Source organism: Jaculus jaculus, chromosome 12 (assembly GCF_020740685.1).
Source record: "Jaculus jaculus isolate mJacJac1 chromosome 12, mJacJac1.mat.Y.cur, whole genome shotgun sequence".
Classification (NCBI taxonomy): Eukaryota; Metazoa; Chordata; class Mammalia; order Rodentia; family Dipodidae; genus Jaculus; species Jaculus jaculus.
This window is the reverse complement of record NC_059113.1, coordinates 57834949-57860089: the sequence shown is the minus strand read 5'-3', so window position 1 is coordinate 57860089 and position 25141 is coordinate 57834949. Positions and strand designations below refer to the sequence as shown.

General features: G+C 50.7%; 1 protein-coding gene across 1 annotated transcript in view; it reads left to right on the top strand.

Moving 5' to 3' along the window:
* Scnn1b (sodium channel epithelial 1 subunit beta) overlaps positions 1–24116 on the top strand; it is an 83921-nt gene extending 59805 nt beyond the window's left edge. Inside the window, exons 3-13 of the mRNA XM_045131954.1 lie at positions 483–750; positions 3322–3512; positions 14242–14345; positions 16423–16586; positions 16880–16987; positions 19215–19332; positions 20133–20208; positions 20303–20360; positions 21294–21355; positions 22803–22878; positions 23016–24116. Coding sequence (XP_044987889.1) covers positions 483–750; positions 3322–3512; positions 14242–14345; positions 16423–16586; positions 16880–16987; positions 19215–19332; positions 20133–20208; positions 20303–20360; positions 21294–21355; positions 22803–22878; positions 23016–23396 — 1606 coding nt within the window. The 3' untranslated portion in view covers positions 23397–24116. The remainder of the gene's footprint in view (positions 1–482; positions 751–3321; positions 3513–14241; positions 14346–16422; positions 16587–16879; positions 16988–19214; positions 19333–20132; positions 20209–20302; positions 20361–21293; positions 21356–22802; positions 22879–23015) is intronic.
* The last annotated feature ends 1025 nt before the right edge of the window (positions 24117–25141 follow it).

Sequence of the window (25141 nt, the reverse complement as noted above, 5' to 3'; positions counted from 1 at the left end):
TCGTTATTGTTATTGCATTCTGAGGATTGAACCCAGCACTTCCCACATAATAGGCAAGTGCTCTACTCTACCTATATTCCTAGTCCTATAAAAATATGTGTCTGTTTTGTTTTGTTTTTTCGTGGTAGGGTCTCACTCTAACCCAGACTGACCTGGAATTCATTATGTAGTCTCAGGCTGACCTCAAACTCACAGCCATCCTCCTACCTCTGCCTCCCGAGTGCTGGGATTAAAGGCATGCCCCACCATGCCCAGATTGTATATCGGTTTTTTGAGGCAAGGTCTCAGTTGCCCAGGCTTGGCTTGAACTTGTGATCCTCTTGCCTTGCCTCCCAAGTGCTGGGTGACAGGCACACCCCCAGGTCCAGCTTGGGTGTTTCATTCTGATACTGGTAATGCCTGGAGTGCAAGAAGACCCTAGCCCCCAAGTGCTATGCCCACGGCCATCCCTTGCCCACCTGACTGGCCCTCTCTCCCTCCAGGTATTCCAAGGTCAAGCACTTGCTGAAAGATCTGGATGAGCTGATGGAAGCACTCCTGGACAGGATTCTGGCTCCCGAGATCAGCCACACCAACACCACCAGGACCCTGAACCTCACCATCTGGAACCACACACCCCTGGTCCTCATTGACGAGCGGGACCCTCACCACCCAGTGGTCCTCGACCTGTTCCAGTGCAGCCACAATGACAGCAGCCCAGCCCCAGGAAGCGCCTGCACTGCCCAGGAGTGTAAGGTGGCCATGAGACTAGTAAGTGGTCCCAGACCTCACCAGCAACAGTCCCCACTCAGCAAAGCTGATGATGAGTGGGAGAAGCAGGAGGCCCAGAAGTTTGAGATCCTCTTGACAGCAGAGTGATTTGAGGCCAGCCTGGGCTACAACAGATGCTATAGGAAGAAAGGAGAGAGGGAAGGGGGAAAGAGTGAAGAAAAAGAAGGAAAGAAATAGAAAAAGAAAGAAAGCGTGAGAGAGGAAGGAAGGAAAGAAATTTAAAGAGAAAGAGAAAGAGTGAGAGAGAAAGGAAGGAAGGAAAGAAATTAAAAAGAAAGAGAAAGAATAAGAGAAGAAGGAAGGGAGAAAAGAAGGAAGGGAGGGAGGAAGGGAGGGGAATAGAAATCGCTGGCATGTTAGTTTAGACTCTTGGATATAAGTGGCCCAGCTCAAACTAGTTTATCTAAGACAGGGAAATTCACTGGTGCACCAAACTGAGATGTCTGGCGATGATCTAGGTTCAGGTATGGGTGCATCCAGGTGTCCACATGCTGTCAACAGGACTTTTGTCTGTCTCACTTCACATGGAAGGCCCTCAGCTTCCATCCCACTAGCTCACCAGTCTCTCCATACTGTGTTCCTCTTTCTCAAGAGAGCCAGTGAGAGGCAGGGGACTGACTTACTAGGTCACATCTCACCATTAAATCAATGATGGTGGCATGGAGGACAGGTTCCCGTGATCGGCCAGTCCTAGGTCATGCACTCTGGAGCTGGGGGTGATGTCAGCCTTGGGCCAGCCACAAAGGAAGGGATGTAAGTTATGTTCTCTCGGATGGAGGCTGGAGACAAGCCTTAACAGTGATGTAGAAAGTGAGGAGCAACCACCCACAAGGGGAGGCTAGGAAGCCATCAGCTCTTGGAGCTCCCAAGAGGGAAACCAGCCCCTTCTTGCATCATGGGCTCTCTTGGAAGCTCTGTCACAATCCGATCCTGGGTGTCACCCCTGCAGAGCCATAACAGGTACTTCCAGGCTGAGCCTGGGAATCTACATTGACCTGTGGCTCCCTGGAGCTCCCCTGGGAGGTTCAGCTTTGGGAGGAGCCAGGAGGAGGAATGCAGTCTGCAGAGGGGGTGCCACTAACTGCCTTGATCATTCAGATGCTCACAGCTTCCAAACCTTGGCCTGGGGCCTGGAGCTCACAGCAGCTCTCAGAAGACCCTGATACTTCATGGTGTGACCACTGGTTACCTATGCCAATGTCCCATCTGAAAAGCCAGCCCAGCCCTGGTTGCTGCACTGGCTCTTAGGGAGAGGGTTGTGGGTGTGTCCTTGTGTGCGTGTATCGGTGTATGTCTAGTGCAAAGAGCAGACGTCCTGCCGGAGAACTGGCCCTCCCGCTCCTCGTGGCTAAGAGGACAACAATGGCACCTGCCATGCAGGCTTACTGCCACGGTGGAATGGGATCAGATATAGTAAGTGTTGGACAGACCAAGAAAGGGTTCAGTATTGTCACTGTTCCCCCCAAATGGGACAAGGAGGCCTCGGGAAATGGGGCTGAGGTGGTACCCAGTTTGGCCGTGCTGGGAGTGTTACCTGTGAATGGTGACGGGTTCTGTCCTGGGTCCAGAAGGAAGGCCTCCTACAAGAAGAGAGACCCGTGGCCCAGGCCGCAGCTCCAGGACCAGGCCTGCTGTCCTGGGTCTGAATGGTGACCTAGGCTTGGGCTATGTTGACTCAGCAGGCTCTGGCTGACAGACCCCACGTCTTTCCCAGAGAATAGGAAGAGATCCACTGCCTGAATCCGAATCTCTGTGGGGCTTGGGGAGCTGCACCAGAATGTCATGAGAAGCAACTTGGATGGAAGTCAGGGAGTCAGAGGGTCCAATAGGTGTGAGTGCATATGTGCACCCTCATGTGGACATTTGCACAGGTGTACATGTGTGTGACCATGTGCCTATAGGTGTATTCATTACTTTTCATTGTTGTGACATATTGGCCACCACAGACAAATCCAAGGAGGGCAGATCTCATTTTGGTTCACCAGTTTGGAGGGTCCAGTCCATCATAGCAGAAAAGCATGGCATTGCAGCTCAGGTACACCAGGAAGCAGGAGGGGGACAGGAAATAGCCAGGGACGTGCTGCCCTGAGGCCACTTCTTCCAGCTAGGCCCCACCTGCTAACATTCCTACAGCCTTCCCGAATGTCTCTGCCATCTGAGAACAACAGGAGCTTTTGGTGACACTTCAGATTCGACCCGCGCACGGGCATGTGGGCTGTGCGAGTGTGGACATGTGCGCCCGCACTGCGATCTTCACCCCACGAGGTGTGGCTGTCAGAGAACGGACACGCACCTGTGCAAACGCACCTCGATGGTCACGTCATCCAAGTGCCTACGGGGATGGGGATGGAGGCCCCGGATGACCAATCATGAGCTGCATGAGGTGGCAGCCACTGAGCATGCCTGAGGGTGGACGTGACACCTTTTTCCCTCCACCACAGCACAGCCATGGGGCAGCTGGTACCGTACCGCCTGTGCCTTCCTGGGACCTTTGAAACGGTGGCCCCCAGCAGACCCCATGCCCTCAGGAAGCTCTCTTGGTCTCCACAGTGCAGCTTCAATGGGACTTTGTGCACCTTTCGGAACTTCACCAGTGCTACCCAGGCTGTGACAGAGTGGTACATCCTGCAGGCCACCAACATTTTCTCACAAGTGCGGCGCCAGGAGCTGGTGGAGCTGGGTTACCCGGGGGAGCGCATGATCCTGGCCTGCCTGTTCGGGACGGAGCCCTGCAGCTACAGGTGAGAGCCGCCCCTGTCCCCTCCTCTCGCGGGCAGCGGTGTGCTTGCCTTAGGAGCCCCGCCTGCCAAGTCCTGCTGAGCCGCACTGCCACTGTCTGAAAGCCCACCCCAAGACGGGAATGCACAGAGTGGCTCATGACCGGTGGGAGGAGTTGCTTTGGGAAAAGTCTGCAAACAAGGCAGATAAGGAAGGAGGAAAAAGATGCAAGGCGGAGCCTGGTGGCGCACGCGTTTAATCCCAGCACTTGGGAAGCCGTGTTAGAAAGACAGCTGTGAGTTCAAGGCCAGCCTGGCCCTACAGAGTGAATTCCAGGTTAGCTAGAGTGAGACCCTACCTCAAAAAAAAAAAAAAAAAAAAGATGGGCAAGGCTGTGTTGTTCGATGAAGCCTAAGTAAGTGGTACCATAGAGTTGCTCTTCCTTGAAAGAAGGACCAAGCAAGGCTTTTGTAATGTCCTCAGCAGTCAGCTATTGGCTGTGGGCCCCTCCCAGGAACAGGGAACAGGGGCAGGCCTTGGCCTTGAGCCTACAATACCCAGCAGCTGGGGAATGGCATATCTGGGCAGGCATCCGACATGTTATGGCCTTTGTTTCCTTTTCTCTAAAACAGGGACAATCGGTTTACCTCCTCCTCTGGCTACTGTGAGGGTTATGTAGTCAGGTACAGGCTAGCTTGTAGAACAAAACTATGTGAGTGTTTGCTATAACTGTTTCTCTGTTTAATATTTTATTTATTTATTTGCAAGAGAGAGAATGTGTGCACCATGGCCTCTTCCCACTGCAAACAAGCTCCAGACACGTGCCCTTCGTGCATGCAGCTTTACGTAGGGGCTGGAGAATCAAATCTGAGTCAGCGAGGTTTGCAAGCAAGCATGTTTAAGTGCTGGGCCACCTCCCCAGCCCAATAACTGTCTCCTCTCCCAAACGACCCTCCAGGTTGAGAGTGAAAGAACAAGGGTGACAGCAAGTCTACGTCATGGGGCTGGAGAGATGCTTTAGTGGTTAAGGCACTTGCCTGCGAAGCCAAAGGACCCAGGTTCAACTCCCCAGAACCCACGGAAGCCAGATGCACAAGGTGTTGCATGCGTACACGTGGCACCTGGGCACAAGGTGGTGCACGCATCTGGAGTTCATTTGCAGTGCCTGCTGCCCTGGCATGCTAATTTGCTCTCTCCCTCTCTGAGAGGGAGAGAAGAGAATTGGTGCACCAGGGCCTCAGCCACTGAGAACGCCAGACACTTGCTCCACCTAGTGAGCATGTGTGACCTTGTGCTTGCCTCCCCATGGGCCCCAACATCTGACTGCCTGGACAGGAATACACCCTGCTTACTCAGCTTCTCCTCTGCTCGGCTTCCTGGTCTGGAAAGAGTCAGGGAAGGGAGCGCACAGAGCAGTCATGGGGCTAATGTGCAAACCTATGGGAAAGTCCTTAGGAGAGCACGTGGTGTGCAGGAAGCATTAGGGGAGCATCTTAAAATAGGGTGTTTACTATGGCATTCTCTGGTTTAAGAGGAGTTGCACAGTCAGCACATCCTTTTAGGCCTTTGCCCAGTTGCCCCTGACCTTAAGATTCTGCCTCACAGTGGTGATCAGTGAAAGCTAAGAAAACAGGCGGGAGTGTGGCTCACATCTAGTGTATGGAAACCCTGGTTGGATCTCAGCACCACACCAACGGCCAACTCGATGAAGGAAACGACTCATGTGATTTCTGTCTTATCCATTTTCCCTGCCCTCAGGTAGCAGAGATAGGATCACTGTGAGTTCGAGTCCAGCCTGGGACTACATAGTGAATTCCAGGTCAGCGAGACCCTACCTCCAAAAACTAGATTAAAAAAACAAAGCTTCCACCAGGAGGATACATGGCATTGAACTATGGAGTCTCCTTGGTCCCAGACACCGTTCCTCAGACATCCTTGCAATGGATGACCTTGACAGCTCTGTAGTGCCAGTCAGCTGTCCCATGGGATGCCCTGGATTTGGGAGGAATCTGTATTTCTCAACTGGTGTGATGGGCCCAGAGAAGCCTGTCCCAGAGATAAATTTCTACCCTTCATGCATGGCAGGGGTCTTGATGGCCAGGTCGTGGGGCCCATGATGCTAACCCGTCTTGCTTGAGAAGCTGCTGTCTGCCTAGCTCTGGAAGGCAGTCACTGAGCCAGGCCAGCCTACCTGGTGATGAGGAAGCCCCACCCCTCCCGGAGAAAGCAATACAGATACTCGGAATTCTTCTGTAAGGCAGATTAGGTTTTTTCATCCTCCATTTGTTTATCCAAACACTTATTTATGCCAGTATAGACTTCTATGTATTTGGGTTGTAACCTAATGCTGCATTATTTCTTTGCTTAAATTCTTCCAGCTTTGGTCACTAGGAGCTTTTCCAGGGAGTGCCGTGTCCTTTTGACATGTTCTGTGTGTGCGTGTGTGTTGCACACACACGCGCACCTGCTTCTGTGCTTGGACTGTTCCTTACTTTCTGACAGTACATGGTACCGAAGCCTGCACTAGTTTCTTTTACTGGCGATAACGCTGAGATCTGGGCATACGCTGGGTGTATGGCTCATGCCTGTGACCTCAGCACTCAGGAGGCTGAGGCAGAAGGATCACAGTGAATTTGAGGCCAGCCTGGACTATAGAGTTGTAGATTAGCCTAGGCTGAAGTGAGATCCTGTGTCAACAGACTATCCGGGTATATTATTTTTATTGTGGTTTACTTCAGGGATTGGCCGAGCAGCTTCTTTCTGGCAAGGCTTCCCTGATCTTCTGCCAAAGCACCACTGCGGTTACCCGGCTTCCTGCCTCTCTCCCTCCCTTCCTCCTTTGCCCATCAATTTCTTTCTCAAGACTTAGGGTCTTGCTATATTGCCCAGGCTAGGCTGGAATTCCTGGGCACCAGCAATCCTCCTGCCTCAGCCTCCAGAGTGAAATGATCATACCCAGTTAGCGCCTTGACGTGTCGGAAGGCATGCTGGCCTCTGATGACATGCCCCGCCCTGTCCCGGGAGAGGTGTGCCTCACTCTGAAACCTGAGGCAGCTGGAGCCGGACACAACCTCTCTCGGCGACAAGCACATACTTAGCAGAGTCTCACAGTGTGCCCCGTGGGGAAGGGACCTGGCCACACCCTGGTCGCCTCCTGCGCCCTCCTGCACTGTATCTACCCAAGACAGTCACTTGGGAACACTGTGTCCCCACAGCCCAGGGCGAGGTCTCTCCTTGGGAACAGTGTCTGCTGCTGTGTTTGCTCTGCTCTGTGCCTGTGGCCATGGCCCTGACCCCATGCACTGCCCCTCTCTACTCTGCCAGTGTGGTGCCCCCTGCCTGGGGTCCTTCCCCTTCCCAGCCAGCAGCCTTCACTGCTTCTTCCTCACGCAGCAAGCCTCCACTAGGGCTGACCCGCTGAGACACATCTCCTCCTGAGCCACCCCTGACCTCCTGGGGAACTGGGTGTTACTCCCCCACCAGCTTATCCCTGCTGATGTCCTTATCATCTAGTATAGTTTATTCAACAAATATTTACTAAGTGTCTCTGTACTGGGAATAGAGAGGAGAGCAGTAAGGGTCAAGCTGGTCTGAGTGTCATAGTGACAGCTAACGCTCAGCCCACGTACGGTGGCTGCTTCTGCTGTCTCGGGGGTTATACTAACAGATGGGAAAGCAAGGCTCAGAAAGGCAAAGGGGCTGGAGAGATGACTTAGCGGATAAACATGTGCCTAAGTGTGGATTCCAGAGCCCACATGAAGCTGGAAGTTGCCATAAGAGTGTCTGTAATCCCAGCTTGCCTAGCCTGAGAAGGCAGAGAGAGACAGAATTGCCTGGAAGCTCACAGGAAACCCTAGGCTAGTGTTCAGAATGGCAAACATTGAGGGCCCCTGCCTCAAACAAGGAGAAAGGTAAAGGGACCAACACCTAAAGCTGTCCTCTGACCTCCACACACAGTGACGTCCATGCACCTGCACTCCCACACACGAACACGCACAGGCAACGGCTGAGGGTGACCTCTGACCTCCACACACAGTGACATCCATGCACCTGCACTCACTCAAACATGCACTCACAAAGCTTAAGGGGTGTCCTCAAGCTCATCAGCTGATAAAGGTCAGAGCCTTCCCTTCAGGCAGGCTAGCTCTGGGGTGTGTGCTCTTGACCTCTGAGCTGCATCCTGTGGCTAGAAGTCATGACCCTCACTGGGCTAGTGTCCCCAGCAGGAGCAGTGGATAAGCCAGCAGCTCACTGGGGTGACAGCCCATGATGATGTATACACCACAGGGAATAGAGAAGAGGGGATCTGAGGCGTCTACTCTTCTAGCTAACTACTAACAGCCAAAGGGGATGTTCTCAGGAGATCTCAAAATAGATGAAAGGGAAGGAGATGGAGAACCAGCTACCCGAGGAGCCAATCAGAGGTGGTTCTACCCACTGGGAACAGCAGATGCAGAGGGTTACGTATGGAAATATCTGGAATCTTAACTGGAGTGAACAAGGAGATGGAAGCCAGGGAAGGATGTGTGTGAGCAGCAAGGCACCCCAGGGTGGGTGTGAGCAGCAAGGAGAGTGCTCCGGGACAGAAGGGAGCAAGGCTGAGAGCAAGCTCTGTGAGGACACGGGCATGGGAGGACTTTGGGGGGTCAGATGAAAACAAGAGTGCTGGGGGCTTTAGACCAGAGACTAAGCCTTAGAGAACAAGGTAGAGTTACGTCTCAGGAAAGATGTGACAGGACACTGTCTGGTGCCTGTGCCACCCTTAGGCAGCCGTAACCTGTCCTGCCCCAGCCTAGTGCCCACCTCAGGGAATATTTGAAGGGCCAAGAAAAGAGACTTCTTCCTCATTCTCCTTGCACCGTTGAGGAAACGGAAAGTTCTAAGGTTGAGGATGCAGCACAGATCCAACAGCTGGTGACAGAGAGAGCTGGGGTGGGGAGTGGGGGTCGGGGGGTGGGTGACGCCTGAATCGACTTTCTCAGCCTGCGCTGGGCCCGGCTTATTCTGCTGGAGCCCAGCGGCTAAGATGAGAGATACTGGACACCTCACACCACAGACTGTTCTAAGGGTGAAGTGAGGTCATAGGAACAGAAGTATTCAGTACAGGCCTGTTCTACTAGCATAACCATTGTTCAACAAATGTCCTAATCGGGCTGGGGATGCAGCTCAGTTGTCACAGTGCCCACCTAGCACAGGCCCTGAATTTAATCCCTACAGACTGCATGTGGTGACACGTAGAGAGACTTTGCCTCAAAAAATAAAGCAGCTGGCATCAGGTGTGTGCTTATAATGCCAGTACTCGGGAGACAGAGGCAGGAAGATCACTACAAGTTCAAAGGTAGTCTACACATAGTGAGTTTGAGGCCAGCTGGGGCTACACAATGAGCTGTCTCTCAAAGAAAAAAGAAGTTGCAGAATATACAACTGAAAAGATCATGCACACAAGTTGCGTATTTAAATTTCTTGCATTTGGTGGACATATCCTTGTTTGTTATTGTTTTTAATATTTTATTTCTTTATATTTATTTAGAGAGGCAGATAGATAGAGAGAGAGAGAGAGAGAGAAAGGGTGTACCAGGGCCTCCAGCCACTGCAAATGACCTCCAGAGGCATATGCCACCTTGTGTATATGGCTTATGTGGGTACTCGGTAATCTAACCAGGGCTCTTGGGCTTCCCTGGCAAATGCCTTAACTGTTAAGCCATCTCTCCAACTCTTGTTCCTGTTTTTAATAAATATGAATTAATAGCATAAATATATGGAAAATAGCTTTTTTGTTTTGTTCGTTTTATTTTTTTTTTTTTTCCTGAGGCATGGTCTCAGTCTTGTCCTGCCTGATGTGTGACTCAATCTAGTCCCAGGAGGGCCTTGTACTCACAGTGATCCTCCTGCTTCAGCTTTCCAAGTGCTGGGACTAAAGATGTGTCACCACGCCCTGTGAAAGATAATCTTTTGTAATTTTTATTTGGAGGAATTAGTTTCTCTTTTGGTTTGAAAAATACTTTTAAGCCGTGCGTGATGGAGCATGTCTTTAATCCCAGTACTCGGGAGGCAGAGGTAGGAAGATCGCTGTGAGTTCAAGGCCACCCCGAGACTACACAGTGAATTCCAGGTCAGCCTGGGCTGGAGTGAGACCCTACCTCGAAAAAAAAAAAAAAAAAGAGCTGGAGAGATGGCTCAGCAGTTAGGTGTTTGCCTGCCAAGCTTGATGACCTGGGTTTGATTCCCCAGGATCCACATAAGGCCAGGCGCACAAAGTGGCGCTGCAGGAAGTCCTGATACACCCATTCTGTCTCCTTCTGCCTGTCTCTCTTCTCTCTCTCTCTGCTTGCAAATAAATAAATATTTTTTTAAATTAGCACATACTGTATACACCTATGTGCCAACTCCATAGATGTGTGCTTTGTACCAAGAGCGAATCAGAATAATGATATCTCATTAAACATTTATCAATCCTCTGTTGGAAGGCTCAAACTTCTCTAAGTTTTTGTAGTTTGATTGATTGATTAATTGGGCTTTTGTGCTTGGGTTTTCCTTTTTTAAGGCTCAGGTTCACCTCAAACTCATGCCACTCCCTCTATGTTGACCCCCTAAGTGCTCAAATTAAAGGCATGAGCCATCATGCCAGGATAATGATTAATTTTTTGAGAAAAGGTCTTACTATGTAGCCCAGACTGGCCTCCAAATAGCAATTCTCTTGCCTTGGCCTCATAGGTACTGGGATTATAGCATGTAGCACCACATCAGTTCTCCCTTCTAGTTTTTTAAAAATATATTTTATTTATTTGTTTATGATAGAGAGAAAGAGGCAGAGAGGGGGAGAGAATGGGCATCCCAGGGCATCCAGGGCCACTGCAAACAAACTCTGGACACATGTGCCCCCTTATGCATCTGGCTTACTTGGGTCCTTGGGAATAAAACCTGGGTCCTTTGGTTTTGTAGGCAAGCACCTTAACCACTAATCCATCTCTCCAGCCCTCTCTTCTAGTTTTAAATAAAACATATGAGGGCAAGAGAGATTGCTTAGTGGTTAAGGTGCTTGCTTAAAAGGCAAAGGACCCAGGTTCGATTCCCAAGGACCCACATAAGCCAGATGCACAAGGTGGCACATGCATCTAGAGTTTGTTTGCAGCAACTGGAGACCTTGGAACACCCATTCTCTCTCTCTCTCTCTCTTTCTCCCTCTCTCTCTCCTGTCTCTGTCTTAAATATAGAAAAATAAAATAAAATAATACAAGAAAATGTCCTGAGTGATCATCACCCCACTGTGTTACAGAACATTAAAACTTAGTCTGCAGCTGGGTGTGGTGGTGCACGCCTTTAATCCCAGCACTCAGGAGGCAGAGGTAGGAGGATCGCTGTGAGTTCAAGGCCACCCTGAGACTACACAGTGAATCCCAAGTCAGCCTGGGCCAGAGTGAGACTCTACCTCAGGGAAAAAAAAAAAAAAAAAAGCTTAGTCTTCCTGTATTGTTGCTCAACCTCCCTTGGCCACGAGTGTTCTGCTCTCCCCTTCTGAGAATTGTTGAGCCTCCACATGAGTGAGAACATGCAAGTAGGTCTTTCCTCTCTCACACACACATTCTGTTTTTACTTTATTTTATTTGATTTTTCAAAGTAAGGTCTTACTGTAGCTCAAGTTGACTTGGAATACACGATGTAGTCCCAGGATGGCCTTAAACTCATGGCGATCCTCCTACCTCTGCCTCCCAAATGCTGGGATCAAAGGCGTGTGTTACCACACCCGGCTCACATTCTGATTTTTAATTCATTGTCTCCTAGTCTGTGATGATATCCTCTTCTCTTTCACAAGATGTATTTATTGGAGAAACAAGGTTATTGATCCTCTCAACTTTACCATCGGGAATTTTGCTCCCTTTCTGGTGTGTGTGTGTGTGTGTGTATGTGTGTGTGTGTGTGTGTGTGTGTGACATGCTGAATGCGGAGCTCACCAGTTTTACCAGCCAGCAAGCCTTTGAGATTCTGTCTCTCCCTTCTCAGTGCTGGGATTATAGGCATTTTACCTGGGTGCTGGGGAGCCAAATTTAGGTCTTCGTGCTTGTGTGACAAGCGCTTCACCCACTGAGCCTTCTTGCCAGCCGCAGCGTTCTGCCTGTTCCCATCTTCTCCTGTCTCCCGCATTTGCTGATAGTTGAGAGTGTCCATTCTCCTCGGTCCCATTGTTTTAGACCAGCTTAACTCCTCTTCAGTCACTACCTGGATCAAACTAGAACTCTGTTTTTGTTTTTATTGTTGTTGTTATTATTTTGCTTTTTAAGAATTTTTCAAATATTTTACTTATTTACTTGAGAATGAAAGAGAGAGAGAGAATGGGCACACCAGGACCTCCAGCCACTGCAAACAAACTCCAGGCACATGCACCACCTTGTGCATCTGGCTTACATGGGTCCTGGGGAAATCAAACATGGGCCCTTAGGCTTCTCAGGCAAGCACCTGAACCATTAGGCAATCTCTCCAACCCTGTTTTTATTTTTATTTTTGTTTTTATTTATTTCTTTTTTGTTTTTTCGAGGTAGGGTGTTGCTGAAGCCTAGGATGACCTGGAGTTCACTATGTAGTCTCAGGCTGGTCTTGGACTCACAGCAGTCCTCTAACCTCTGCCTCCTGGGTGCTTTTTTTAAAAATATTTATTTATTTGACAGAGGGAGGGTGGGTGAGAGAGAATGGGTGCTCCAGAGTCTCCTGCCTCTGCAAATGAACTCCAGACATATGTGCCACTTTGTGTATGTGGCTTTACGTGAGTACTGGGGAGCTGAACCCGGACCAACCCAGGCCTGCAGGCTTTGCCAGCAGCACCTTTAGCTACCAAGCCATCGCTTCAGCCCTGTTTCGGTTTTGGAGACAGAGTTTCACTATGTAGCCCATGCTGTCCCACACGTGTGACCCTCCTATGAGAGCCTCCCAAGTGCTGGGATGACAAGTCTACCACCATGCCCAGCACAGCTCTCTGCATGACAGTATGACAAAATAATATGTGGAGAAAACCACAGACAAAGAGACTTATATTGCAAACTGGAGCATTGGGAACGATTCAGTTGTCTTCTTCCCGCCTGACAAAATGTACTTTGAGTACTTATATTTAAGGCAAAGATCTTTATTTTGCTTTATCCCAAGGATCTAATTTGAAACTAGATACTTGCCAGTTCATTACTTGTATATATAGTTAAACACTGATAGCAATATTTCATGCTTACATTTTAGTGGCAGAGAAACTTGTATTATCGCTTCAAAGTGAGGGTCAGGCGGGGGTCAGGAAGCTCATGAACAGTACCAAATCATTATGCTACAGAGATGCATAAACATCCCATCAACATGGCAAGACTATCACACTTCTCCTATTATAGTTGCTTTGCAGGCAATTTCCACATTCACTGCTGCAACAAAAGTGACATGTAAATGTTTCTGCCTTCGGCTATAACTAAAAACATTCCAGTAAACCCGTTCTCACTGCGTAAGGAAATGTGTTGTAAATTTTTTGGTGTTTACATTATGAAAATGGAAAACAGTGTGATTAACATAGTATGGTATTATAAAACTGGAAATAATAAAATTACTGGAGACTGTCAAAAAACAAAGGTCTGTCAACCAACTGAGATTAAGCACTTGCCTACACTGCCTAACAAGCCGGGTTCAACTCCCCAATGCCCACGTAAAGCCAGATGCACAAATAAAATTAAATTCAAACAAAAATTATGATCCATAACTGGGACAGTAGTTGGTGGCATGGAAGGCATCATTCTTTCTAGTCTGTTTTTTTAAGCATTGCTGGGGATCAAACCCAGGACCTTTTGCATACTAAGCAAGTGCTGTACTACTGAGCTATATCCCCAGCCTTCCCTAATTTTTTTTTTTAATCTTAGAAATGGTCCAGAAATGAAAAGGGGGGGAATTATATGTTTTTAATTTTTTTAATTATATTTTGCTTTATTTATTTGAGAGAGAGAGAGAAAGAGAGTCTGGGAGAGAGTGAAGGAGAGAGGGAAAATGGTCACACTAGGGACTTCAACCTCTGCAAAGGAACTCCAGGTGCATGAGCCACCTTGTGCATCTGGCTTATGTGGGTCCTGGGGAGTCAAACCTGGGTGCTTTGGCTTTGCAGGCAAGTGCCTTAACCACTCAGCCATCCCTCCAGCCCTTTGCTTTTAATTTTAACAATGTTTATGAGTTGTTCATCCCCCTTCTGTGGATCCCACCAGTTCCTTAGAGCCAACACTGGATATGGTCAAAATGTTTCCAGTTATGGTCAGTATTGGTTTCTTGAGGCTACCATGACAAGTTACTACATGCACGCATGCATTATTTATTTTATTTATTTATTGGTTTTTTGCAAGCTAGTTTCTCTAGCGCAGGCTGCCCTGGAACTCACTCTGTAGTTTAAAAGAACAGAAATTAACTCTGAGGGCTGGAGAGATAGCTCAGCAGTTAAGGCGCTTGCCAGCGAAGCCAAAGGAGCCAGGTTCAATTCCCAAGGACACACATAAGCCAGATGCACAAGTGTTTGGAGGCCCTGGCACGCCCATTCTCTCTTTTGCTGTCTCTCTTCTCTCTGCTTGCAAATAAAAAATAATAATTTTTACAAATAATTTTTAACTAAATGAATTCTGTAGTAGAAAAGTCCAGAAGTATAACATACAGAGAGGCTGGTGTTTGCTGCCCACTCCAGCCCTCAACAAGCCGGGACCGCAGACCCTCGGGGAGCAGCCGCCCTCCAGCCAGCACCGTTTCTTTCAGGAACTTCACGTCTATCTTCTACCCGGACTATGGCAACTGCTACATCTTCAACTGGGGCATGATGGAGAAGGCGCTTCCTTCCGCCAACCCTGGGGCTGAATTTGGTGAGTTTTGGTTCATCTAGGGGTCACAGTCATGAGGTTTTAAACTCCTCACCACGTGGGGCTGAAAGACCCTCTGCTCTAGGAAGAGGGACTGAGAGCCGCCCACAGCGAACAGGCCACTGCCTAGTCTCCCTTGTTCCCAGAGAGACCAGGCCCTACTGATGGCAGGAGAAGAGCCGACATTCCCCGCAGCCACTGCTTTCCCCCGCGCCAGGGTCCCCGAGGCGGGCTGGCCGTCTCCTTGTGCACGGAGCGCAAGGACGCAAAGCAGCCCAGCTTCAGGATCAAGAGCCCGGGCTTGGATGCTTGGGTCCAATCTCAGCTCTACCACCTCGCGGTGGGTGGCCTTGAGCTGAGACCTTCTCAAGGTTTTAGTTTCTCCCTTCAGGGTACATGGTGACACAACATGGTAGCTAAACACAGAAAGTATACAGCTCCTGAGTCTCAGTGGCTTCATGGGAGGAAACCACTTTATCACACCAGGAAGTAGAATGCTCAATGTGCGCTGCACATTCTGCGAAGTTCTTGAACAACTTGCCTGTGGTCACCCATCTACTCCACGGTGCCTCCTGTTAGCCCTATCTGCTCCCAAGTTCTGGAAGGGAGAGACTCCCAGAGACACACAGGGGCAAGGGGCAAAGAACAGCAAGGCAGAGGAATATGGTTGATGGCAGATTCATACCTCTGGAGGCTGGCTCACTGGCCTGTCTCCTTGAGCAAGGCTGCTGAAAGCTGAGTGTGGTAGTATATGCCTGCAACCTCAGCATTTGGGAGGCTGAGGTGGAAGGATCAAGGGTTCAATACCAGTCTGGGCTACAAAATGGAACTTGACAGAGAGAGGAAGGGGAGGGAGACTGGTGGCTCACACTATAGCTTTCAGCCTTGGAGCCGGACGCAAGTGGGAGTGACTCCTCCCTCCCACCCCCACGTCTTAAGTGGGTTGGGGCTGTCGAGATGGCTCAGTGGTTAAAAGTGCTTGTGTGCAAAAGCCTGCTGGCCTGGATTTAATTCTCTAGTACCAACGTGAAAACTAGACCCACAAGTGGCATGTGTGTCTGGAGTTTGTTTGCAGAAGCAAGAGGCCCTGGTGTGTCCATGCACTTTCTCTCTCTCTCTCTGTCTCTCTCTCTCTCTCTCTCTCTCTCTCTCTCAAATAATAGATTTTTTAAAAAATTGTAATAAAAATTTTTAAAAAAGAGGCAGGTTCTCCTTCCTTGCCCATTAGGACTAGAGGCCAAGAGGAGATTAATGGCTGACCACCTTTGTTCCTGAAAATACTGTCAGAGGTACCAGGCCATTCACTCAAGAGGCCTATGGCTACCATAAAAAGCCAGCCAGCTGGATTAGAACCCAAGCAACTCCACTTCCTCCCTGAATGAGAGGTTGTGTTACCTCCTTGTCCCTCAGTTTCCTCATGGATAGTATAAGCATCAGTTGGGTATTTATAGTGGCCAAGCAAGGTGGTAAAGCCCTGTGATCCTCACAATCAGGAGACCGAGGCAAGAGGACCACAAGTATGAATCCAGCAGGGGCTACATAATGAGACCTTGTGAATCAAAAATAAATACAAATATACATACACACACACACTTTACCCAGCATTCAGCGTGGAGCAAGCTTTAGCTGTGGTTGTCCTAAAGAGCTCAGGACTTACATGGAGAAACTAGGTCTGGTTCTTGCCTCCAGAGCCAAACAGCTACATAGGAAAGGAAGGTAGACAAAAAGAACCACTCGAAGGAGGTATATTCCTGGGGAGGAATGTTCCAGAGCTAGTGGACTGTACATAAAAGACCCTGAGCCTCAAGCATCTAGGACAGTTGCTGGTGGAAGAGATACGGGGTTGTGACCTGGAGTAAGGGAGTGAGGTTCCCAAAAAGCAAGGGTGGGAAGAGCATTCCCAAGAGAGATTGGGGGGGCAGAAGAACCCTGGAGGAGATGATGGGGGCTTTGGAGAAGGTAAGAAGTGTCTGAGATCTGAGTTTGGTAGGCCCTGAGAACCCCATCTTGGCTAGACAGAGCTGAAACACTTGGGTGGTGAGTGGCAAGTTCGGCACCCTTCGCCTCCCCTCGCCCGCAGGTCTGAAGTTGATCTTAGACATTGGCCAAGAGGACTACGTCCCCTTCCTGGCATCCACGGCTGGAGCCAGGCTGATGCTGCATGAGCAGAAAACCTACCCTTTCATCAGAGAGGAGGGCATCTACGCCATGGCAGGGACCGAAACATCCATCGGGGTGATGGTGGTACAGCCGGGGCCCAAGGGCAGCCTGAGGGGCCTGTGGGTGGAAAGTTCCTTATCCAGAGCTCACCTCCTGTGCCCTAGAGAGGTTAGGATTTAGGCCTCCTAGCCCAGCCTGGCCTGGCAGAAACCCCAGCCTGTGGCCACCCTCTGGGAGTGCTGCGCCCCTTGATGCCCGTGGGGACTTACACCTCCTCGTCTCTTTTCAACGTTTCCTGCTTGCCCTCATGGGAGGAAGGAACATAGGGAGATTCCTAGAAGTAGCCAGGGGTCCCCATGAGCTGCCTTTCTGCACAGGACAGGCTGCAGCGCAAGGGTGAGCCCTACAGCCCGTGCACCATGAATGGCTCTGATGTCGCCATCCAGAACCTCTACAACAACTTCACCACCACTTACTCCATCCAGGTGGGAAAGCTATGTGGGCTTGGTGACCCCGTGACCCTATCCAGTTGCTCTCTGAGGGAGCTGATCCCTGCACTCTAGGTGGCTCTGCCAGATCTTTCCTTTCTTATTTATATGAGAGAGAGTCTTGCTATGTAGCCCAAGCTGGCCTGGAATTCCCAGTCCTGCCTCAGCCCTCTCACTGCTGGGATTACAGGCCTGCAGTGCCCGCCTGGGTTGGTTGGACCTCGCAGTAGCAAAGGGGACCCTTGGAGTCAAGGCAGTTCCTGGGAACTCATCAGGGCCTGGTGCTGGCCACCTTTCATCTCCTTGTCAGGTGTGCCTTGGGGAACACCCAAGATTATAAGGTATCTTCTCTGGGGTCTTCCAAGACAAAAAGCCAACAACAGCTAACTGTAGGAAGTTCTCATGGTTTGTGAGATACTGTGTTAAGGACAGGCAAGACTTCATTTGATCCCTCCAGGCTCTCTTCTGTTAAGCAATACCCATGACAGTGGCAGTTATCGATAGGCTAATGACAGCAGGCTGACCAGGCGGGCACTGCTGCAAGCACCTCACATTTGTCGCATCAGATGACCCTCACCGTACTCCCAGGATGCACCTGCCAGCTGTATCCTCATTCCTAGTGTGGGAATGAGGAAATGGGGATGTACAGACCCCAGACTGTCTCATCAGTTTACCTGGGACCTTCCTCTTGGTATCTGCCCTCAACTTCCTGGCTGGTGTGTCCTGGGTCACCCAGGATTATGAGGAATCTCACGTGCTGCTGAAGCTCCCCTCTCTTGTCCTGATCTCTGGAATCAGCCCAGAACCATCCTTGCACACCTGAAGAGGGCAGACATAATCCTTGCAAAAATCCTTGCTAACTTTTTCTCTTGGCTCAGCCTACCTTGACAGAGAAGGAAACTGAGGCAACCCTCCATGTCTTGGACCCCTCAGAATGGAGTACTTCTACTACCTGCCCACCTGTGGAGCCTTTGCGCCTCCCAACCTCTGGCTGGATTGTTCACTGCCAACGTAGGGTGGAGGGAGTGTCTATATATTTTGGATTGCTCTGGGCACTTCCTAGCCTTCAGGAATGGACAGAAAGGAGACGGGAAACACAGAGAAGGAGGATGCAGTGTTTGTTTCTGGAAAATTTCAGTGCCTGCCCCCTTCCAGGCCAAGAGCAGAAAGCCAAGTCTTGTCAGGGACTTTATTCGCAGTTCATTTCCTACCAAGAGCAGCCTGGAGACGATCACAGGGCTGGGACTTTGCTGGCTTTCAAGATGAGAGGGGGAGGCCTGGAAGTGTGGGCAGCTACTCTAACTCCATCACCTTGATTGACTCCAGTTCTGTCTTTTCTTGGCCATGTCTGTGAATCTGCCAGCCAGCCCCCATCTGCTGCCCGTAGGTACCCCAGGGAAAAGAGATAGGCAGGTATTTGGCCTGGAGGAGGGCAGGGTGGGGAAGTGGAGATGAGAGGAACCTGCATGGGTTGAAGGCAGGTCACCGGTAGTCAGCACTATTTTAGAACCCAGACGGGAAGAACCAGGTGTAACAGCTGCTGGCCGAGTGCCTGATGCTGCTCTGAGTCCTATAACCTCAGGAGGAAGGAGTGGCTAGCATCCTGTTTCTCTGTGAGCAGAGTGAGGATCACAGGTTAATCAGTTGCTCCAGGACACAGAGCTGGTCCATGAGTAGACAGAAACCAAGTCTGAATGACCAAAAAATCTTGGTGAATTGAGGCTTTGAGTGTGCACATCACATTCAGTCCCTAGAGGCAGGGACACCTACACCTCTCTCCCCTTCCTCTCTGCTGTGGCCCATCAACCATCATCCATCTCCCTGCCCCAGTTTGCTGTGAGCCAGGGTCCTGCTTGGGAGGGAGCTGGCCCTTCACAACAAGAGCTGTCTGTGAGCTTTCTTACATGAGGCGTCCATGCCAGCCCACGTCATCCATAAAACTGTCTCCGGATGTAGACTAAGGAGTGCTCGAGTCCAGCCTGCGTTCCAGTGCAGGCCCCAGGGAGCTGCTGGGAGGTCCAATATGGAAGGTCAGCCACACCCTGAATGTAGGGTCTATAGCTGCAGCTCTGTAGATAAACCCAGTTTCTTAGCCAAAAGGGCATTTCTCCTGGCCCCCAGCTCCCTCAGCCTGGCCATTCACTTCTCTGGGCTCCTTTCTCCTGGCACCAGAGAGGGGCCATGCCACGCCACGCCACGCCTGGGTTCTCTCTTGCACCCCCAGGCTTGTCTTCACTCCTGCTTCCAGGACCACATGATTCGTAACTGCAGCTGTGGCCACTACCTCTACCCACTGCCCCCAGGGAAGAAATACTGCAACAACCAGGACTTCCCAGACTGGGGTGAGTGGGAGCACAGAAGATGGGGCTCCAAGGTGCAGGGAGAGAGCTAAACATCCAGGGTCTCCTCTCCTCAGCACACAACTTCTCTCAGGCCTCCTTCCCCAAGAACTGGCCTCCTCTTCGCTCCCTGACTCCTTAGGACACAGACACGGTGTGAATTTGTCCTTCTGGGCGTGTCTGTGCACCACACGAAGGCCTGTGCATGTGTATGTGTGCACATGTGGATGTGCGCATGTGTGCATGTGTGCACACACAAAGCTGTGCATCCCATCCGTCCTTAGCATGTGTCCATGTCAGGGGTGCTGGGCTGGGAAGAAGCTGCCATCACGACAGTGACCTCCAAGCCCTGCAAAACCAGAGTCACAGGACAAGCCCCTGCTGGGGTCCCACAGAGCTGCAGCCTGGCTGGGAGCTCAGGTCTGGAGTCAGTCCATGGGTGTGGTCAGCAGTCAGGGTTCCCACCACCAACACAATGAACGAGTTATTCATGCTGGTCGCTCACCGCTCTGCTCATGACCCCGAAGCCATCCATTAGGCAGGGTTGGGAGGGGGGTAGAGGGAAAGAAACCTGCTGGCTGGGTCTCAGACATTTAGGGTGCAGTCCCCAGGCTAGGCCAAGACAAGATGGCTGGGGGGGGGAGTGATGACCCCTTCACCCCTATGACATGGGAACTTGGATCGAGTCTCCCCAAGGTGGTCCAGAGCAAGGAAAACAGAGGCCAGCCCGGGTCCATGAGGGAGGGAGAAGTCCCGGAAGTACCCTTCCAGGGCTCCTGACAGCTCCCCTCATTTCCGCACAGCCCACTGCTATCTAAAGCTGCAGGTGAGTGTGGCCCAGAGAGAGACCTGCATCAGCATGTGCAAGGAGTCCTGCAAGTGAGTGTGGCACCGGGCACGTGGGCAGTGTGGGGGCAGGCCAGGGTGGCACCGTGCCTGCGGGACAACAGCAACGCTGGCTTCTGTCTTTCAGTGACACTCAGTACAAGATGACTCTCTCCATGGCCGACTGGCCTTCTGAGGCCTCCGAGGTGAGATGCTGGAGCACCATGGAGCACAGCTCTGGGATTTTGAAGGGGCCTTTCCCCTCTATTTTTCTTTCCCTTCTTCCCTTCACCCATCATCTATCCTTTCCCTCTTTCTTTGTCTTCCTTACTTTCTTACTTCCTCTCCTCTCCCTCCTTCCCTCTATCCTTTCTCTGTTTTCCCCTAACCTCCTTTCTTCCTTTCCTCCTTCCCCCTTTCCTTGTCTTCCTCCCACCTTCTCTTCCTTTCCCTCCTTCCCTTCCTTCTCCATTCATCCATCTATTTTGCCCTGTCTCCCTCATCTCCCATATCCCCTCCCTTCCTCCTTCCCTCCCTCCCATCCTCTCTTCCTCTATCCATTCTTTCCCTTCCTCCCTTCCTCTTTCCTTCCCTCTTTGTCTTCTTTCCTTCCTTCTTCCCTCCCTCCACTTTTCTCTCCCTTCTTCCCTCCCACTGATACTCTGTCAGGCACCATGCCCGGGACATGGAGGTCTCACAGCCCAGTCGGAGGAAGACCAGAAAGAGAGAGAGATGGGGGAGGGGGGTCGGAAGAGAAGGGAGAGGAGGGAGGGGAGTAAGAGCACATCAAAATGCAGGCATGGCTGCGCAGGAAATCAGCAAGCTTATGGGAGAGAAAATACAGAGAGAGCACCTTAGACAGTCAGGGAAGGCCTCTGTAATGCGGTGCTTGTGAGCTGAGCCTGGAGGATGAGCATGAATGGGCAGGTCCTGGAAGGAAATGGGCATGAGCAGGAGATGAGACCTTAGCTGCGCCTCCTGGCATTGGCCAGGTGTGACCACCCCAGATGTGCCCTTCCTCCCAGAGGGCCGGCAGCAGGAGTCAAGCCTGAGAAGACAGACTCAGGCACCCCTGTCTGGCCAAGCTGGGAGGGAAGGCGCAGGCACCCTTTCCTTCAACTGCCTTTGTTGGCTTCTAGGATTGGATTTTCCATGTCCTGTCTCAGGAGCGGGACCAGAGCACAAACATCACGTTGAGCAGGTGAGGCTGGAGTCTGGACCAGGCTGGGAAAGGCAGCCGCTGGTGTTTGGGGCAGAGCTTAGTCGTGGCACAGCTTCCCAAACACCTTCTGCTGGTCAAGACCAGATGAAGACATTAGTTACCTGCTCATTGCTGGGACAAAAGACCTGACCAGTTTGAGGTCACATACAGTCCACTATGTCAGGGAAGGCATAGGGCTGGACTTCGAGGCAAGCTGGTCACACTGTATCCACAATCAGGAAGCAGAGAGTGACGAATGCTACCGCCAGCTCGCTTTCTTCTTTTTACCCAGCCCACAGTATGGCGTTACCCACAGGGAAGGTAGAAGGGAGGCAGTCAGAGGCTCGGATCTACCACCCCCTAACTAAGGAGTGGGTGCTTCCATCTTCTGACCACCCTCCATCATCCATCCTTCAATTCTTCCCCTATCCATTCACCCACCAATTACCCGTCCATGTCTCGGTCCATCCATGTCTCTGTCCATCTAACACAAATGTTTTGAGTGCAAGAAAGACAAGGTGCAACTATCAAGAAGCTTGAGACTAGAAAGAGGCAAAGTGGGCTTCTAAGGAGGAGGGTCTTCTAGAGAGGAAGGTCTTGCACAAGCCCCCCTCTTCTTTAGGAACAGCAAGGAGAAGCCCCAGTGTGCCTAAGAGGGAAGTCTGGGAACAAAGTGGCATTTGAGCATTAAAGGGTGTGACAAGCGGGCTGGAGACTTAGTGGTTAAGGTACTTGGCAGCAAAGCCTAAGGACCCAGGTTCGATTCCCCAGTACCCACATAAGCCAGATGCACAAGATGGTGCATGTATCTGGAGTTTGTTTACAGTGGCTGGAGACCCTGGCAACCCATTCTGTCTCTCTCAAATAAATAAGTAAAATAATTTTTAAAAATACCTGTGGCAGCTAGGTATGGTGGCACATGCCTTTAATCCCAGAACTTAGGAGGCAGAGGTAGTAAGGTTGCTGTGAATTCGAGGCCACCCTGCGAGTACATAGTGAATTCCAGGTCAGCCTGAGCTAGAGTGAGACCCTACCTCAAAGAAAAAAAAAAAAAAAAAAAAAAAAGAATGAAAGAAAGAAAGAAAAGAAAAGCCTGTGGTAATCAAGACGAGACAAAGGGAGCCTGAGGCTTCCACCCTCTGCATATGGGCCAGGACTCCCTGGGGCAAGGAGAGAAGGGTTTAGCATGACCTTTAGGGCCATCTCAGGCCAGAGTGTGCCTCAGAAAATGGCAGAAATGGGAATTGAAAAGGGGTCCCACAGGAGTTAAGAAGGGCAACCTTTCCAGTTCCGGTCTAGACCTTAGCACTCCTGGAAGCAGTCATGGGAGAAACTCAGGCTGGCGGAGGGCAGGTGGCCCTGGACTACCCTCCTGTGTGTACACACGGATGTGTCCATGCCGGGGAGGGAGCACCATGACCTCAGCCCATCTTGCTGTCTCCTGCAGGAAGGGAATTGTGAAACTGAACATCTACTTCCAAGAATTCAACTACCGCACCATCGAGGAATCACCTGCCAACAATGTGAGTTTGGGAAGGTCCTGCCACACTGGTCCCTGAGCCCTGGGGTGGGAGGCTGGGTCCCCCTGTAACTGGACTAGAGGCAAGAATTTGTGGGCCTCCCACCCTGTGCCAGACCCTCAGCTCTGTGTCCCCCACAGATCGTCTGGTTGCTCTCTAACCTGGGTGGCCAGTTTGGCTTCTGGATGGGAGGCTCAGTGCTGTGCCTCATCGAGTTCGGGGAGATCATCATCGACTTCGTGTGGATCACCATCATTAAGATGGTTGCTTTCTGCAAAAGTCTGCGCAGGAGGCGGGCCCAGGCACCCTACACCGGCCCACCACCTACTGTGGCAGAGCTGGTGGAGGCCCACACCAACTTTGGCTTCCAGCCTGACACAGCCAACCACAGCGCCCACACCGAGGCCTACTCTGACCAGCAGACACTGCCCATTCCGGGCACCCCACCCCCCAACTACGACTCCCTGCGTCTGCAGCCACTGGACACCATTGAGTCGGACAGTGAGGGCGAGGCCATCTAGACCCTACCCTGCTCACCCCAGCAGCTCATGAAACTGAAAAGCTATGACCATGACCAAGGCCTTATTTTATGAAACCTTCTCCAAAGAGCCAGGAACGTAGGTGTCCAAGCCTGAGTGCTTGTCCTTCTACAGAGGCCAGTAGTAAGTGTGCACCCCCAGGCTAAGGACTAGTAGCAGGGTATGAGAATTGTTACCTGGTTCATGTACACACACATACACCTGTCCTGCTCTTTAGCCTAGAAGGCCCCAGAGACTCCGGAAAGCTCTCTCCTGGGGGCAGATCACTCACCCTCTGCCCAGAGCTGAACAGGTGGTCACACTGTGCTGCTAATTCCCCAAGACCAGTGACTTCTTGGGTGGCTTTGGCTCACCTGTGTGAACAGGCTTTGGGGGGAGTGCTGGATAACTGGGGAAGCCTCAGGTGTGGGGGCCTACCAGAAAGCACATGTATCTCGCAAGAAAACCAAAATAGCAAGGAGACTGGTTCTTTGTCTCACTGGTGGATGGACTGCCCTGGTACGTGCCTGAGCCTGGAAGGACCTCCCTGATGACTTGAGAGCAAGGGGCTCTTGGGCAGGTCAGGCAGCTCTTCCTTAGGGATCCGCTACTTCCTTTTCAAGATGTTTCCAAAGGGGACGTCTGTGAGCCTTAGCAAGGCCATCCAGGCTTCTTCTCTGGATTTCAAGAACAAATGGAAAAAATAAAATGGCTTAAGCAAAACCAGGTGTCTGGGCATGCCTGCAATCCCAAAACTCAGAAAGATGAATAAGTTCAAGGCCAGGCTGCCCTTCAGCTATATTTTATCAAGCATATGAGAGCTGGGTCATGTGCCAGGTCCCATGCTGAGTATTTTACAAGTCACATTACATTTCATCCTCATAACTAAGAAATGATCTCAACCATTTTACAGATAAGGAAACTGAGGTTTAGCAAGGCAGAGGTACCCAGGCTCATTATTCTAGAAAGTGATTGCCATGGTTTGAATAGCCCCTCTTAAACTCATGCTGAGAATCCTCAAATGTGTGTTGGGTTGAGGATGTAGCTTGTGATAAGAGTTTCTTTTCTTGACACAATCCCAAAATACTGGCCTTTTTTTAATGCAAGAGAGAGAACTGGCATGCCAGGGCATCCAGCCACTGAAAACTAACTCCAGACACATATGCCCCCCTTGTGCACATGTGCAACACTGCACACTTGCGTCCCTGTGCATCTGGCTTACAAGGGACCTGGAGAGTCCAACTTGAGTCCTTAGGTTTTACAGGCAAGTGCCTGAATGGCTAAGCCATCTCTCCAGCCTCTGTGATAGTTTCTATCTAGCATGCATGAATCTGTCAGTTTACTCCCTGGTACTAGAAAAAAATTCATATGCTGAGGGATTTTGGAGGCAGCACAGTTGGGATGTAACTGGAATTACAACTATGAGTGGGCCTCCGGATAGCACTGGTGCCATTATAAGTAGTGGGAGATGGCTGAAGAGATGGCTCAGCAGTTAAGGTGCTTGCTGGCAAAGCCAAAGGAACCAGGTTTGATCCCTAATACCCATAAAGAGCCAGATGCACAAGGTGTCCCTTCTATAAAAATAAGCTTTTCTGACCAAGCCTGAAAGCAACAATAATCCATGGGCATAAATACAAACTCACAAGGACTTTTTAAAATATATATATATTATTTTTATTTATTTGACAAAGAAAGAGGGAGAGAGGGGGAGGGAGAGCAAGAGAATGGGTGCGCCAGGGACTCCAGCC